The sequence below is a fragment of the Mustela nigripes genome, chromosome 4 (assembly GCF_022355385.1).
Source record: "Mustela nigripes isolate SB6536 chromosome 4, MUSNIG.SB6536, whole genome shotgun sequence".
In the NCBI taxonomy this organism is placed as follows: domain Eukaryota; kingdom Metazoa; phylum Chordata; class Mammalia; order Carnivora; family Mustelidae; genus Mustela; species Mustela nigripes.
The window spans coordinates 92,760,109-92,776,869 of NC_081560.1; the positions used below are offsets into that span (position 1 = coordinate 92,760,109).

A 16,761-nucleotide genomic window follows, 5' to 3' on the forward strand; every position below is an offset into this window, starting at 1 on the left:
GGGGCCCTGGAGGCAACAAAAGGAGATGTGGTGCAGAGGGTCCTGGGGGCTGCAGGGGACTGGAGAGCAGGTGTGTGGGTTGCGGGTGGGGAGGCTGGGTTATGTGGGGATGGGTGTGTGAGTGTGGGGAGTCTGCAGTAAGGTGGGTGCAGGTATATGTGGGGGCTGGGGATTGAGGGGGCTGTGAAGTGTTGTGGAGGCTGGTATATGTGGGGGCTGGGGTACGTGGGGGGCATGGTATGTGGGGGGCTGGTGTGTGTGACCTGGTGTATGTAGGATCTGTGGAGTGGGGGCTGGGGACTGTGTGGGGAACTGGTATATGTGGGGGGCTGGGGAGTGTGGGGGGTTGGGGGTGGTGTATGTGGGGGAGGTTGGTGTATGTGGGGGGGCTGGTGTATGTGGGGAGGCTGGGGAGTGTGGGGGTTGTGGGGGCTGGGGTCCATGCAGTGGCAGCAGGGTAAGGGTGCTGGACAGACGACCCAAAGCCACACATGGGTCTCAAACCTGAAATTCCCAATGATGCTCCAGGCCTCCAGAACCCTTTCCTGCTCTTAAAGTCTTGGGACCCAGGAGGGACAGGTCCTGGAGCATCTGTGCCCTGGGATCACTCTCTGGGGATAGAACTCACAGCACAAGGCAGTGTGCAGGAGCCCCTGAAGCGGGGGGGGGGGGGGGGTATGTGTGGCTGGGAGGATCTGAGCTCCATGCCTGCCGTTCCCTGTAATTTCACGTGAGCCCCGGGGCCTTTTGGAGCCAGCATCACCTGCCAGTTCCCGGGAGGAGGAAGCTAAGTCCCGGGGAGGGGAAGCACAGGCTAGGGTGCGGCTGCCCTGGGCTCCTCGTTCTGGATTTTGGGAGGGAGTGGCAGAGCCATTGGGCCACCAGCCTTGGGTGCCATGTCCCTAGAGTGTCCCCCCATTGGGATGGAGTCCCACCGCATTGAGGACAACCAGATCCGGGCCTCGTCCATGCTGCGCCATGGCCTGGGTGCCCAGCGAGGCCGGCTCAACATACAGGTGGGTGTCGGGGTCGTCCGTCTTTCGGCTGGCCCGGGGGCTCTTCCCCCTGCTCAACCCACTCCCCAACAGGCTGGGGCCACCGAGGACGACTACTACGACGGGGCTTGGTGCGCTGAGGACGACGCTCAGAGACAGTGGATTGAGGTCGATACCAGAAGGATCACCAAGTTCACGGGCGTCATCACCCAGGGCCGTGACTCCAGCATCCAGTACGTCAGCCAGACTCCCAGGCACTTTTCGAGGGATGGATGGCCCTGGGCACAGGACTGCATCCCATGCAGGATGTGCCACGCCCAATCCTCGTGGATGAGCAGATCACCCACCTGTGGCACATAGCGGGCGTGGGAGCCACTCTTGCCACCCAGGTCAAGCTCCACATGCCCCTGCCAGCTCCTGAGGCCCTGGGACCTGGGGTAGGGAGAGCAGCCTTGCCCTGACCGCCATCTGCTCCCCAGTGATGACTTCGTGACCTCCTTCTTCGTGGGCTTCAGCAACGACAGCCAAACATGGACTATGTACACCAACGGCTACGAGGAAATGGTGGGCACATGAGCTCGTGGCTCTGCCCTGGCATCGGGACTGGGAGCGGCTCTTGGCAGGGGTCGGGGGGCTGCTCTGAGCCCAGCCTCTCCCCAGACCTTCCATGGGAACGTGGACAAGGACACGCCCGTGCTGAGCGAGCTCCCAGAGCCGGTGGTGGCCCGCTTCATCCGCGTCTATCCTCTCACCTGGAACGGCAGCCTGTGCATGCGCCTGGAGGTTCTGGGGTGTCCAGTGACTCGTGAGTGCAGGGGGCCGGTGGGCAGCCGGGTGGGGGGCTGGCCGGGGTGGAGGGGCTGGCCGGTGGCCCGCTCAGGGCCCCGGCCGCCTGCTGCAGCTGTCCACAGCTACTACGCACAGAACGAGGTGGTGGCCACCGACAACCTGGACTTCCGGCACCACAGCTACAAGGACATGCGCCAGGTGAGGGCCTGTCCCTGGGTAGGTGCAGGGGCGGGAAGAGGCTGTCCGGCGACTGGGGTCAGGGCTCCCAGATGCAGCCTGCCTGGGGGGAGGGGTCGGCTGGCCCTCGCCTCAGGCAGGGGAAAACCGCAGGTCCTCTCCCTCTGATGCTGGTACCCGAGAGGAGCTAGTGTGGCCTGCAGGGGCCACTCCCACCACAGAGACCTTCCCCACGGAACAGACCAGGATGGTGGAAGAGGCGTGGCGCTGCCTGCGTGCAGGGCTGCCTCTGTGGGTGTGGGGTGTGTGACTCGGTGCCCTCTCCTGCGCCCAGCTGATGAAGGTGGTGAATGAGGAGTGCCCCACCATTACCCGCACGTACAGCTTGGGAAAGAGCTCACGCGGGCTCAAGATCTATGCCATGGAGATCTCGGACAACCCCGGGGATCACGAGCTTGGTGTGTGCCCCAAAACCCCCTGGAGGCCTGCCCTCCCTGGCATTGCAGCTGGTCCCTGTGCCTATCTCAGAGCCTCTCTGGGGGTCCCAGTCTGCCTTTTTGGGCCCAGCAAGACTCAGCTGCCCCCAGCCCCCTGGGTGGGTGCTTCCTCTGGGGCCTGGGAGGTTGCTGAGGCTCCTGCCCTTGCAGGGGAACCTGAGTTCCGATACACGGCTGGGATCCACGGCAATGAGGTGCTGGGCAGAGAGCTGCTGCTGCTTCTCATGCAGTACCTGTGCCGCGAGTACCGTGATGGGAACCCCCGCGTGCGCAGTTTGGTGCAGGACACGCGCATCCACCTGGTGCCCTCGCTAAACCCCGACGGCTACGAGGTGGCAGCGCAGATGGTGGGTGGGGGAGCAGACGCTGGGCTGGCGGGTGAGGGTGACAGGGCGGGGGGTGGGGGGCAGGCTGACACCAACCTTGCTCGTTCCTCCAGGGCTCTGAGTTTGGGAACTGGGCGATGGGGCTGTGGACTGAGGAAGGTTTTGACATCTATGAGGACTTCCCAGATCTCAACTCTGTGCTCTGGGGAGCAGAGGAGAGGAAATGGGTCCCCTACCGGGTCCCCAACAACAACCTGCCCATTCCTGAACGCTACCTCTCCCCAGATGCCACGGTGAGGCCGCAGTCTGGCTAGCAGGCCTAGGGGAGCAGCCCAGACCCTGGGGTCCTGAGCTCTGGACTAGGGGGTGGGCTGATGGGGGACTGAGGCTGGGACTGGGCCGACCGAGGCATGGGGGCACAGAGGGGGCTTGAGTATGGGGGTGCATTCTGCAAGGGGGATGATGGCAGCTGTGTCTCCAACCTCACGCACTGGCCATCCCCAGGTATCCACAGAGGTCCGAGCCATCATTGCCTGGATGGAGAAGAACCCCTTTGTGCTGGGGGCCAACCTGAATGGTGGTGAGCGTCTTGTGTCCTACCCCTACGACATGGCCCGGACCCCCACCCAGGAGCAGCTGCTGGCTGCGGCCATGGCAGCTGCCCGGGGAGAAGACGAGGATGAGGTATCCGAGGCCCAGGAGACCCCGGACCACGCCATCTTCCGCTGGCTGGCCATCTCCTTCGCGTCTGCCCACCTCACCATGACGGAGCCGTATCGGGGAGGGTGCCAAGCACAGGATTACACCAGTGGCATGGGCATCGTCAATGGGGCCAAGTGGAACCCCCGGTCTGGGAGTAAGTCAGCCGGGGAGGGGCCGGGCTGGGGGATCTGGCGGGGCCCATGAGTGACTGTGGCTCTGTCTGCCCCTGAGTAGCCATCAACGACTTCAGTTACCTGCACACCAACTGCCTGGAGCTTTCCATCTACCTGGGCTGCGACAAGTTCCCCCATGAGAGCGAGCTGCCCCGAGAGTGGGAGAACAACAAGGAGGCTCTGCTCACCTTCATGGAGCAGGTGGGTGGGCACTGGCCTGGGCTGGGGTCCCTGGGAGCTCACAGGAGCTGTGTGGGGCCTGCAAGGGGACACCCAGCCTTGTGTCCCTCTGCAGGTTCACCGGGGCATCAAGGGGGTTGTGACAGATGAGCAGGGCATCCCTATCGCTAACGCCACCATCTCTGTGAGCGGCATTAACCACGGCGTGAAGACAGGTACCTTGTGCGCACGGGGCCACCCCTCCTGCCTGAAGCGGGGGCAGATCTGTGCAAGGTCTCGGCCAGACCGTCCGCGGCGCCACCCCCCACCCCAGGGTCCAAGGGAGGCGGAGGGAGGGCTGGGGGCTGGGAGCGCACATCCTGGGCAGCAGCGCCGGCCTCCCTCTGCAGCAAGCGGCGGCGACTACTGGCGCATCCTGAATCCCGGTGAGTACCGCGTCACGGCCCACGCCGAGGGCTACACCCCCAGTGCCAAGACCTGCAACGTGGACTACGACATCGGGGCCACCCAGTGTAACTTCATCCTGGCGCGCTCCAACTGGAAGCGCATCCGTGAGATCATGGCCATGAATGGGAACCGGCCCATCCCGCGCATCGACCCCTCGCGCCCCATGACTCCCCAGCAGCGGCGGATGCAGCGGCGCCGCCTGCAGTACCGGCTGCGCATGCGCGAGCAGTTGCGGCTCCGGCGCCTCAACGCCACTGCGACCCCCGCCCCCGGCACCCCCGGGACGGCTGCGCCCCCCACCTCCGTCACGCTGCCCCCAGCGCCCTCGCTCATCCCCTCCCCCACCCCCAGTGCCAGCCTGGGGCCCTGGCCCTTTGAGCCCGAGGCCACCACAGTGGGCTGGGAGGAGTTGGAGACAGAGACCTACACGGAGGTGGTGACCGAGTTTGGGACGGAGCTGGGGCCGGAGGAGGAGGACCACGAGGAGGACCACGAGGAGGACCATGGGGAGGAGGAGGTGGTGGTGGTCATGGGCCCAGATTTCGCTTTCACTACAGCCGAAACCTACACAGTGAACTTTGGGGACTTCTGAGCACAGGGAAGCCCCCTGCCTCGAGGTCACCGGGCCGGGAGGGGACGCGCACAGGGCAACATCGAGGAGCCAGGCTGCTTTGGATGGTCAGGGCGCTGCAGGGCCCCGTGCGCACGGACTGCTCAGCCATCTGCCCCGACAACCTCACCAATAAAGCAAGCTCACCGCAGACACCTGTTGCAGAGCACTGGGGGAGGGAGAGCGGCATGCCCCGCGAGGGCCCTGGGTCGGCCTCATCTCTGCCTGGGGCTCAACACCAGCACACTGGTCAGGCTTTGTTTTAAAGACTTTATTCATTTTAGAGAAAGAGAGTGCGCGCAGGGGGAGGGGCGGAGAGACTCACAAGCCGACTCCACCGCCAGCGCCAATCCCAACATGGGGCTCCATCTCACGCCCTGAGATCAGACCTGAGTCAAAATTAAGACTTGGTTGTTCCACGGGCCAAGCGCCCCAGGCGTCCCAATCAGGCTTTTCTTAAGAAACAAATGCCACTGCTGGGTCAGTGTCACATGGAACAGATAGCTGGGGTCTCTGAGTCAGGGGCCCAGACCCAAGACCCCCAGATCCTCATCCTCTGCCCCAAAGCCTGAGAAGCTGATGGGCTGGCAGGCCAGGCTACGCAGATTCACAAGGCAGGCAGTCTGTGTGGTGCTGAAGTCGGGGACGGCCACCAACAGCACCCTCTGGTCCTCTGGTCCTGTAAAGAAGACACACGGGCACTACCACTTAGGTTCTGGGTGGGCCCTGGCTCCAACAGAAGTCACCAGAAGCAAACAGGAATTCCCCATGAGCCTTGTCGGGGTGCTGGCCACAGAAGCCCCTTTGGACCAGACAAAGGGCCAAGAGCAGCATGAAGGTCAAAGTCTGAAGCCCTGCTGACCAGAGGTGGGCAGGGAGCCTGCTGCACAGGTGCAGACCGATCAGCCCCTGCTCGGACATGCTCAGTCAGCTACCCACAGGACCCGGGGACTCCAGGGAGGTGTCCTCTTTGAGCCCTGTCCCCAGGACATGGTCCCTCGTGACACCCCAGGCCCAGAGCCCTCAGAAGGTAGGACTCACCTCGGAAGATTTTAGAGCCAAACTCAGGGGTGTTCCCGCAGAAGTAGACGTGAGGGCACTCCGGGAAGATGAATGGGTCAGTCTTGTAGAAGGGGTAGCATCCTGGAGGAAGCCCACAGCAACTGGAGCTTCTTAGCTCTACACGGTGCCCAGTCAGGGCAGCTGGGGTGCCGCCCCCTCATACTCACTCGGGCTGTGCTGGTAGCAGCCCCGCCCATTGTGCCACAGCCCCATGGCCCTGGGGTCAGGTCAGCATGCCCTGCTGGGTGGCCACTGTGGTAGGGCGCCAGGCTCTACCCAGAGCTCCCAATATGCTCTCCAGGGTCTTTGGCCCTACACAGCGCCTTGACGGTGGAAGCCCGAAGATTCCAGGGGAGGTTCCAGAACTAGCGTGAAGCTTTTCCAGGCTGCGAACCCTCTGGACATCAAGGCCCCTGAACAGGACTCCCTTGGCCCTCTGGCCCCACCCCATGTGGCTGAGTCCCATTACCTAGTGTGTCTGGGGCTGTGGGGCTGATGTGACGGACACGCAGGGTCCACTCCAGGATCTCTAAGTGGTCCTCCATGCTGCTGTACCGGAAAATATCACTCACATTTTGTCCTGATGTCCCCAGGAATCTGCAAGGCAAGGCTCAGCTGATCCCCGCATGGGGCCACTGCCTGTGCTCCCAAAGGAGCTGGCCCCGAGCTCACCTGGCACTCTCACGGTGGGTATCCCAAGCCGACTCTAAGAAAGAGCCCAGATCTGGTAGGCCCTCTGCAGCCCTGGACCCAACCCTCCCATCCTGGTGCCACTGAGGCCTGAGGCCAGGTGTCATATGGGGGTGTGGCTACAGCTACCTGACTCCATCAATGGTGGCTTGGTAGGGATTAGTGACCAGCTGGAGCGTAGAGTAGGCGGTGGCCAGCGGGAACATGCAGGGGTGCAGGGGTTGCTGGGGCAGCGTGTAGTTGGTTGGGTCAAATTCGCCTGGCATCACATCCACGGGCACCGACGCCTGGAGGGCACAGGGGCAAGGGAGCTTGCAGGGCCCAGTGCACTCCAAAGCCCCCCCCCTCCCCTGCCTCGGCCCACCTGCCGGCGCCTGCTACGCAGACCCCAGTCCCGTCCCCGGCAGCCCCCAGTTCACTCACACTCAGCTGCAGCAGGATCTCGTCCAGCATTCTGACCGCCTCCACGCTGGCTGCCTGGGTCTTCTTGGTTAAGTACTTGGCCTGGGGATAGAAGTCCGCAGGCTGTCAGGCCCCAAGGCAGGCTTAGGTCGAAGGGACACTAAGAGCCCCGGCTGGACAGTGGAGAGCGGAGCAGAGGCCCACTGCTCGGGGATGGTAGGGGTTCTGTGCCACGGGGTCCCCTGCCCTCATAAAGCAGGGCCGGAGCAGAGACTGCAGCATCACTGTGGGGCACTGGCCACCAGATGTGTGAAACCCCGCACCCCGACTCTCCCTGGGGAAGGAGGGGCTCAAGTGTGCATAGGCGGGCGGGCGGGGACAGTACCTTGTTGATGGAATCTCTGCTCTGGGTGTTGTGGCTCAGCAGGTTCCCAGCGAGGATGACCCGGGACACGTGGGCGGCGCTGCATTGCTCCCCCTCGTCCCCCAGCTGCCCTGTCACCACGTCCACCAGCAGCTGGGTGCCCAGGAGGCTCTCGCCCCCGCCTCCACCCAGGCCCAGACCAGACACTAGCAGCACAAACCTGCAGGGGAAGTCAGGGTCCTCCTGTGCACCCAGAGAGCGGGAGTTCCACTGCTGCCCCCAGCCTGGCCACAGGCAGAGCTCTGCCACCATCATGGGTGAGTAGAGGACATGAAGCCTGGCAACCGTGACCCCCCCCAGACCACCACCAGACCCCTGAGTGCCTGCTCCTCACCTGTCTGTGTCAAGGGGGGGTGCGGGTTTCTGAGGGGCGAGCTCTGCAAAGCAGTGGTCCTCTACGACGAACTTGCCACTGTCTCTCGCGGAGCCGAGCACGGCCAGCACTGTCCCTGGGGAGCAGCAGTGTCAGGCTCCAGGACAGAAGCCTGAGAGGCTACCACCTCCTTTTAGGCACCCCTGCGGCAAAACCAATTAGTTCCTTTCTGCCACACCAGAACATTCTCACTGAGGACTCAGGACCGAATCCTGGGGTCACCACCTCTGGATGTAGGCAGGAACCACTGACCCCCTCCCTGGGCCTCCACTCTGGGGAGGAAGGGCTGCACCTGCAGCGACAGGTGTGGGCCACCCCCCCCGCCCCCACCTGTGACCAGCCTTGATGCGTCGACGTCGCCTTCCAGTCTGATGCGCTGCAACTCATCTTCCAAGACCAGCTCGTCATCGGGGTGGATATACTTGCTCCGAGGAGGCTGGGGGAGCAGGTTGTGCTGGACAGCAGAGATGGGAGGGAGTTGTGGGGCCAGAGGCCTGGTCTTAAGGCTCCCAGGCCCCATCAGTGAGATTCCGGACGCCCCCCACCCCCCACCCTGGGACAGAGGCCCAGCCCTGATTCCCTGGGTCCACGGCTGGTGGTCCCGACGGTGCTCCCGTAGCAGCGGCCAACCTCACCTCTTCACTGATCTCGCGGAGGATAGAAGGCTGGAGCGGCATGGCCTTGAAGAGGGTCCCCACCACACAGCACTTCTCCCCCGGCTGTAGCTCACACAGCTTCTTTACCTGGACTCCACCACCTGGGCACGACGGCACGGGCTCAGGGACCCAGTGGCCTCCCCGCCCACCACGCAGCAGCCCACAGGCCGGCCTCTGCAGGGAAGGAGACCACCAAGTACAGAGACCCTCTGACACGAGCAGCCTCGGCCCCAGGAAGACAGAAAGATGTGGCGGGGCTCCCACGTCCCACGTCCTCATAAGAAAGACAGACACTCAGAGACAGGAGCACAGCTGCTGCCAGAAACAGGGAGAGCCAAAGAGGAGGTGCTCCTGGCCGGCCAGCACCTGCATTCAGACTCCTGGTCTCCAGGATGAACAGGGAATACGGGTCTGGTGTGTTAAGCTGCTGGGTTTGTGACCATGCCGTCCGTGACAGCACGAGCAACCAGGAAACTGACACGGAGCATTACGTCACTTACACCAAAATCATAACACTCACTCTCAGAAAGAAGCACCCTGCCCTAAAAACTACAGAGGCTCGGTGTGCAGGGCTCACCCAGGCAGGCAAGAGGAAGGAGCACAAGTCCCAGAAGGCCTGTGGGTTTGTCAGGAAAGACGCGGAGCCTGGGAAAAATGCTGCCAGGAGCCAAAGGGATCATGTGACCCCAGGACCAGCCCTTTCTGGAGCCCAGCTGCCCCTTCTGCCTCAGAATAACCAAGAACATTCCACAGAGCTGCGCCCTGGGAGAAGGCTAGTAGTTCAAAACAAGGTAAGGAAAGCGCCAGCAGCTGAAAGAGAAATGCCAGAGACCCACGGAGACAACAAACTCCGGAGCCCGACTGCCAAGCCCTCGCTTCACACCGAGCACTGTCCTTGAAACTCATCCGTGCCTGCCAACACGCAGGGTAGACACTACTGCCCCATCACACGCTTAAGGCAGCAGAGGCACAGAGAGGTTAAGTGACAGTTCAAGGTTGCACAGCTGGAATCCACTGTGCACACCTAAGCACCAGGCAGAACCACACATCCCTGCGTCGAGGGCAGGACACGTGTGCAGTTGGATGGCATGCGGGCATCAGGCCAGGCACCAGCACCGGGAATGAACAGCACGGCCCATCTCATCCTCACCAAGGGTACAACCCAGAGGGAGAGAAACGACAGCAGTCAACAAGGGGTTAGCCCCTGTGACAAGTGCCAAGGAGCCATGGGAGCCACAGCAGCGGTGACTGCAAGGCAAGGCCACATCAGACCGGGTGCTGCTGGTACCTAAAAGGTGGCAGGGACACGGGGCTTGAGGAGGGTGTCCCCAAGGGCTTCAAGGAAAGCAAGGAAAGGCCACCAGGAGCTACAGGAAGACCTCATTCTGTGGCGGAGGACATGCCCATTGCACTTGTGCCTGCGGTGTAGACAATACAAGATGTCCCTAACACATGTGACGGTCTAGTTCTTGTTGCCTGGAATGACACCAGAGTCGATTCCCCCCGGCTCTGTGGGACGGGCCTGAGTGCCACGGCTCCCCACAGCCGAGACCCAAGCTGGAGCACCAAGGCCAGGGCTGGGGCCAACACACATGGATGGAGAAGACCGGTCCCACCTGTAAACATTTCAGATGAACTGAAAACAGCCCGGAAAGCTGCTCTGACACACAGTAAGACCGAGAACAGGGCATCGGCCAGAAGCTGAAACTGCAGGTCCTGTCTGCACGACCAATAACGTAATTGCAGGACAGGTCACGGAAGAAGTAGAGAAGGAAGAAGATGTGTGCTGACAGAAGAGTCCACGGGACCCAACCAGGCTGGAGGGCCCAGAGAAGCAGCGGACAGGGAGCCCCCGAGGCGGGAGGCGTGTCTTCACGGACCTGGGCTCCCAGTGCCAGGTACCTGGCTGCCGCACTGAGACACAGGGTGGCCACATGCAGGCAAACAAGCACGTATCCTGCTCTCCCGACAGGGAACATCCCTACACCAGTAAGATGACCACTATTCCCAGGAGAACAAAGCCCACCTCATCCCAGTTTCTGAACTAAACCTCCCTTTAAAGCCACCGGTTCCTTAATTTAATCCTTGTAACTACCTGAAGAAGCAGCAGAGGCACCAACGGGTTTGCTTTCCCAAGACAAGCGGGAAGGGGGGTAAACTAAAGAAGGTCCCAACTGTATCTGGTCGCTCATCTCTAGAACACCCCCCAACACCCGGACCCTTCTGGGCTGGCAGGCAGGAAGCACTTGCCGGAAGGCATCACTTACCCCAGCGCTGCTTGGCGCGGCTCACCAGGAAGGGCCTCATTTGGAGGAGGCGGGTGGCATAAATGTGGGCGTACTGCCGGCTAAAGCTGCGCTCTCGGAGCCTGAAGGGCTGGGAGGAGTTGGTGTACGAGGACACAGGCACACGGGCAAAGGTGGCATTGTTGGCGGACGGTGGGGAGAGGAGAGTGTGGGCCCTCTGGGCAGCCTGCTCCGAGAACATGGTGTGCCAGACGCATTCAGAACCCTGTGCTTGGGCCCAGGCAGCAGTAGTCACTGTGAAGACACAGATGTAGCCCTGCAGCCCCTGCCCACCCCATGGCTCGCCCACCATGTCTCCCCTGCACCTGCGGGCATGGAAGGAGGACGCCAGCCCAGACGTGGCTCAGAACAGCCCAGGCTGGATGCCAGCCGGTCACCTTGTCACACTCATCCGAAACCGGAGACAGCAAGGCTCCGAAGGCTTGTCCCACCTGGGGCTGTCCTGACTACAAACCAGCAAGGCGCTGCCTGCCTCACGCTCTATCTAGACGACCCCCGGCCCCTGCCCCATGTCGGGCACGAGGCCAGCCTCCCTTTACCTGCGCCCCCAGGAGACACGCCTGTTGGAAACAAACCTACGCCTGCCACCCTCTGCTCGACCAGCCCGTTTCAGTGACCGAGACCCCGAGTCCCTACAACTCCGCTGCCCCCGCCTCTGCCAGCACGTGGCGGTCTCGCGGGCCCCCGTCCCCGCCGTCTCGGCTCCCGTCTCACCGTCCCCCTCCCCGGGCGCTCGAGCGTCCTCCTTCCGGCCGCGGCAGGTCCGCGGTCCGCCCCATGCCTGGGCCACGAGCTCCCGGGCCGTGGGCAGCGCACGCCTCACGGTCGCTCCTCCTCTGCGTACCGTTCCAGCGCGGCGGCCCGGCTCTGACCCCGGTTCGGACCCCGCTCGGCTGCCCCGCTCCTGGCAGCCGCGCTGCCCGCACTAACTTCCGGCCCGAACGCGCGCAGCCGGGCCGCAGCCCCGGAAGGAGCCCCGCCGGCCTCGGGCCGCGCTCTGGCTTCGGCTCTGCGCGTGCAGCAGGGACCCTACAGGGCCGCGCGCGGACACCGGAACCCCGGCCCCGCCGCCTCCGCCGCCGCCACGCGGGCCCGGGGTCGCAGGACCTCAGTTACCTAATCCTCGGCCGCGGGCCTCCCGCCACCTCCCGCCAGTCCGCGCTCGCCGCCACGCCCACCTCCGAGCACCGCCTCTCACTAGTGCCCGCCCACCAACGCTTTCTACCAGTCGCCGAGCTTCCTGTTCCGTCATCACGGCGGGGCCCGCCCACCGACACAGCCTCCCGCCAAACTGCGTGCGCCGCTCCGCCCACCACCTCGCACTGCCTCCCACCACCCCCGCGCGCCGCCCCGCCCACCTCCTCGCCCTGCCTCCCGCCTCCTCCGCGCGCCGCCCCGCCCACCTCCGCCTCCCGCCAGTCCGCGAGCGCCCCGCTTGTGGCCGCGTTCCGGGTTTCCCGGGCTACGCGGGACCTGGGGGTGGCGTGGGGCTCGAGCGCTTGCGTGTCCCGAGGAGCGTGCCTGAGGTCAGCCCGCGGAGGGCAGGGCCCGGGACTGGGGTCCTGAACCGCAGAGGAACGCTTCGGACTGGGGTTAGTGATGCGACCGCCGACGGGCTGTGGCCCGGCGCGCGCACCGGGGTCTCCCTCACCCTCCAGCCCGTGGCGCCCCGGACGGTCGCGGGCGTGTGGGGCGTCCGCGCGGTTGCACCCGTGGGGGGTCGGCCTGCAACCCTGCGCCCGCCTCGGGGTCCTGCGGCCACAGCGCCACCGCGTCGCGGTGCCGCCTGCGAGGGCTGAGTGCGCAGGGCACGGCGGGACGCGCCCCCGAACCCGAGCCGCGGTCGCCGCGTGAGACGGGGTCGGTCCGGATGTGCGGGGGACGCGCGGGCGCAGGGCTCCCGGCAGGCTTCGCGGCGCGCTGCGGGAAGTCGGTGCGTTTCCTTGCTGAGCCGAGCCGGACGGGCCGTCTTCGCGCCGGGGCGTCTGCACGACGCAGGACGGACCCCGGAGCCCCCGGGGGGTGCAAGGCCCAGAGGCTTCCGAGCGCCTTCCCGGAGCGGCGCGGTCGTCCGCACCGTCCGGCCTCACCGCGGCGCCCCGGAGCGCCGCACCTGCTCCCCTGAGCAGCCGCCGTCCGTCTGTCCCCAGGCCTCCATCTGCCCCCGGGCCTCAGCTTACGTGCCCGCGGACGGGAACCATGCGGGGTCCATCTTCTCTCGTTTGGTTTATGTCACGATCTCCCAGGTACGTCCATGCGGAGTTTCAGGGACCAGCAGCGCCGCCTCGTACACGCAGAGCGCAGTTGTTCGTCTGTCCGCCCGCCCCACAGGACACTCAGCTGGTTTGCATACTTGCCTTTACATATTTATGACAGAGACAAGGCGGGAGGGAGCACAAGCGGGGGAGGGGCAGAGGGAGAAGGTGGCCCTCCGATGACCAGGGAGCCCCCTGTGGGGCTCCATCCCAGGACCCTGCGGTCATGACCTGAGCCCCCAGGCGCCCTAGCTGGTTTCCTTCTTGGGGCTCATGAAACTCGCTGCTTTGGATGCGGGTGAGCCCAATGCGTCAAGGTTTTGGTTTCAGATTTTGAGTACATACCTGCAGGTGGAATTGGAGCAAGTCCACCGTCCCTCCGGGTCAGGTTCCGGAGGGGCCGCCGCACTCACCCCAGCAGCTGTGCCCTTTCACGTTCCCAGCCGCAGTGCAGTCCTTCAGGTTCTACACATCGCGGCCAACACATGGTCTTCTCTGGCGCTCTGCTCGTAGCCTGCCTCCTGGGGTGTGCGGTGCCGCCGCAGTTGGGTTTTATTTGCATGTCCTTGATAATGAGTGATGTTGGACGCCTTTTCATGGGCTTGTTAGCCACCTGTGTATCTTTGAAATTCCCGAGTTCTGTGTCCATGTTTTCAGTGGGTTATGTTTTTGTTTTTTAATTTCAGGAGTGCTTTATGTGTCCCGGCTATTAATGCCTTATCAGGGATGTAATTTGCAGATATCATCTGCCATTCCACGGGTTTTCCTCTGTGGACACTGTCTTGTGACGCACACTGTTTTCATTGTATTAAAGTCCCATCATAACCTGTTCTTCTTTTGGTCTCCTGTCCCTTAGAGGTCATATCCAAAAACTCACTGCCAAATCTAGTATCATGAAGTTTGCCGGCCATGGCTTCTTCTCAGAGTTTTACAGTCGTGGCTCTTAGATTTAGGTCTTTGATTCACATACGATTAGTTTTTATATATGGCTTTACGTAAGGTTTAACTTCTTTTGTTTGCATAGAGCTATCCAGTTTTCTCAATGCCATGTTGGAGCAGTTAGGCCTTTACCGTATTAAAGCATCGCTCTTCTTTATCAATTGTGGGGGGGGGCATGTGTACGGACATCCTGTGACTGCCCCAAAGTTCAAGAATCTGTGAGGCCCCCATGGGGCGCATCGGAGACGTAGAGGCCAAACACAAAGCTTTGGAAAGTCTTCACGGATTTTTGCCACTTGAGTCCTAACAGTGCTGTTAGTGCATCTTATTAACCCTGAGGACTGTGAGCCTGGTATGCACATGTAAAGCCAGTCAGACCACACAGACGTGACTGGGGGTTCCCTGATAACCATCAGGCATGAAAGGGGTTCCCTAGGTGGGGGAGAATCTTTTCTAACAGAATTTTAACTGCAGAAGAGATGTCACCCTGTCTACAAGAGAGAGCTCTGGTCCAGTGAGAAAACAAGGGAAACACGGACCCCCATGAATGGGGAAGCTGTATGAGGTCCATTTGTATGAGCTGGTTTCTCTGCATCCATACTTCAGGCAGCTGGGACAGGGGAGGAAGGCCCTTGCTGTGGCCTCACTTATATTTGCCCACTGGTGTTGGCCATGGTGCTACCATTTTTTCAGTAGACTGGTGGTTTAATGCAAGTACAGTGGTTAGTGGAGGGAATTATAGAGTTCCTGGTAGGACCAGATTGTTATTTGGCCTAAACCAGAGTTCTCTCTTTATGGATCCAAAAATTATTAGATTTCCAATATTGTTTTTCCTTTTCTGGGACCAGTTGGCATTAACATCTCTTGTCAGTTTTTCCAAATTATCACTTGGGAGGACATCTCTTTGGAACACAACAGAGGTTTGGGTTGAGAGCAGTGTTTCTGGCAGAAATATCAGCGGGGGGTTGATTCCAGCTGCCAGGGAGCTGAGTCTGGAACACCAGGGAACCTTAATGACAGCCAGCCAGCAGAATGCCGTACCTCATAAGCTCTGGACACAGGGGCCTTTTTCCTCAAGCCCTCCCCCTCCCAATGCAGGGCTTGAACTCACAATCTTGAGATCAAACCTGAGCTGAGATCAGGAGTCAGACCCTTAACTGATAGAGCACCAGGCGCCCCCACAGGAGACATATTTAATCTTACCCCATTGGCGGTAAGGAGGCCTTGATGTTTCTAGAATGTTCCAAAGCCCTGAGCCACCCCCAAGACATGCCAGCCATCAGTATAAATGTCCACAGGTCATGATTCCAGGGTCTTGGGATCGAGGCCCATATCAGGAGCCCTGCTCAGCGGGGAGTCTGCTCCTCCTTCTCCCTCTGCTGCTCCCCTGCTTGTGCTCCCTCTGTCAAATAAACAAAATCTTTAAAAAAAAGTCAGCAAATCCTTAAGCTCCTGCCTCTGGTTAGAGGAGTTTCCTGTCGGCTGTCCCAGGGATTCAACAATAAGCAGCTGTGAAGGGTTTCATCTGGACCGGGAGGTACTCCTTGTTCCAAGGTGGATGCTCTGGGTACCAAAACAGAGTCTGGGCAAACAACACCTTTTCTTTGGAGACCGTAGGTCCCTTTCAGGCTGGAAGTTTGACAGGGGACACCGCCTCCCTGTGAAGACATCTGGGAAGGGAGCAGAAGAGCAAATCCTCTACACATTGTAACCAAGTCCAGCCTGTCGAAAACTTTGTGTCATCCAAGTCAGCCTTTGAAGGACCCTCAGTGCCCCCCTGGGGTGTGACTGCCGGGGTGTCCTGCTGTTCTCCCCAAGTGAAGGCAGAAAGACACGGGCTATCCTTACTGACTGGAGTTCTAACCAAGCACCCCCCAGGCCAGTTACCATGGAAACTTTGTTTGCAGTGGGAGTGGGTGCCAGCAGCACGTAGGGGTTAGGAATAGCAGGGGCCTGAGGGGTCCCGCTCAGGGACCTGGACAAAGGTCCGTCCCTGGCTGTTGGGTTTCCTCCCAGGTAAAGTGGGGTTGTGACAGGGACTGGTACAGGGGATCGTGAGGCCCTGAGTCTCGAAATTCTCTGTCATGGGCTTGAGGCCCTGAAGGACTTCTGTATTTTTAGGGCATTGATAATTCTAGGGAGAGGTTTTGAGCGATCTAGCTGAATCTTGGGAGCTGCGCTGTGGATTTTACCAATATCAGCTGAGGATTTTGCCCAAAAAGAGGGTGTTAGTTGATCCAGTAGAAATAAATGATGGGTGTTCCCAGACACCGTGATGGTCCCGCCAGAGACAGAGCAGATAAAAGACATCAGAGCATCATCTAATCCCCTGGTTGGCTATTTTGATCGCTGCTGTCAGAGTCTAGAATTATCTTCCCCTTCAGTGAGAAAGGAATTCTGGCATGATACTTTTGTAAGGAATCCCAGCTCAGGGAGTAGGGGCGGAGGGACTGAGGAGAAAAGAGCGGGTACCCCTCCGAGGGAGTGGGTTCAGAGGCAGGAACCTGCTAAGGTTGGTTGGAGACCCCCACCATTTGAAGTGTTTGCCCCTCCCAGGGGCTGCTCTGCCGCGGTGGGGCTGGGCTGCACGTGTGTAGCTCTGGTGTCAACAGGGACAGAAAGATACTCCCAATTTGGAGAATGGTTTCTCCCAGCCAGTTAAGAGACAGGATTGGGAGAGGTCTGTGTGTCCCTCTGGGAGTAATGGCCACCCCAGTCCAGTCACCTGTGGCCCAACGCAGGGTCCCCATCTCTTGAA

At 61.4% G+C, this 16,761-nt stretch overlaps 2 protein-coding genes across 5 annotated transcripts in view; one reads left to right on the forward strand and one right to left on the reverse strand.

Moving 5' to 3' along the window:
• AEBP1 (AE binding protein 1) overlaps positions 1-5,049 on the forward strand; it is a 9,952-nt gene extending 4,903 nt beyond the window's left edge. The window contains exons 9-20 of the mRNA XM_059397103.1: positions 859-1,016; positions 1,089-1,228; positions 1,475-1,559; positions 1,656-1,800; positions 1,897-1,982; positions 2,296-2,419; positions 2,609-2,805; positions 2,898-3,077; positions 3,289-3,640; positions 3,721-3,860; positions 3,955-4,054; positions 4,229-5,049. Coding sequence (XP_059253086.1) covers positions 859-1,016; positions 1,089-1,228; positions 1,475-1,559; positions 1,656-1,800; positions 1,897-1,982; positions 2,296-2,419; positions 2,609-2,805; positions 2,898-3,077; positions 3,289-3,640; positions 3,721-3,860; positions 3,955-4,054; positions 4,229-4,878 — 2,357 coding nt within the window. The 3' untranslated portion in view covers positions 4,879-5,049. The remainder of the gene's footprint in view (positions 1-858; positions 1,017-1,088; positions 1,229-1,474; positions 1,560-1,655; positions 1,801-1,896; positions 1,983-2,295; positions 2,420-2,608; positions 2,806-2,897; positions 3,078-3,288; positions 3,641-3,720; positions 3,861-3,954; positions 4,055-4,228) is intronic.
• A 103-nt stretch (positions 5,050-5,152) lies between these two features.
• Positions 5,153-13,096, reverse strand: POLD2 (DNA polymerase delta 2, accessory subunit). Of its 4 annotated transcripts, none has more exons than XM_059397107.1 (11): positions 12,990-13,096; positions 10,771-11,043; positions 8,483-8,604; positions 8,178-8,301; positions 7,809-7,923; positions 7,436-7,634; positions 7,072-7,152; positions 6,778-6,935; positions 6,428-6,555; positions 5,938-6,039; positions 5,153-5,575 (listed from the first exon to the last, which is right to left on the reverse strand). In XM_059397107.1, exons 2-11 carry the CDS (start codon positions 10,988-10,990, stop codon positions 5,415-5,417), a joined length of 1,410 nt encoding a protein of 469 aa, XP_059253090.1. In that variant the 5' UTR covers positions 10,991-11,043; positions 12,990-13,096; the 3' UTR covers positions 5,153-5,414. The 4 variants fall into 4 exon arrangements, with proteins under 4 accessions (XP_059253090.1, XP_059253088.1, XP_059253087.1 ...); XM_059397105.1 differs by lacking the exon at positions 12,990-13,096 and adding an exon at positions 11,926-12,035; XM_059397104.1 differs by lacking the exon at positions 12,990-13,096 and adding an exon at positions 11,654-11,901.
• Positions 13,097-16,761: the final 3,665 nt, after the last annotated feature.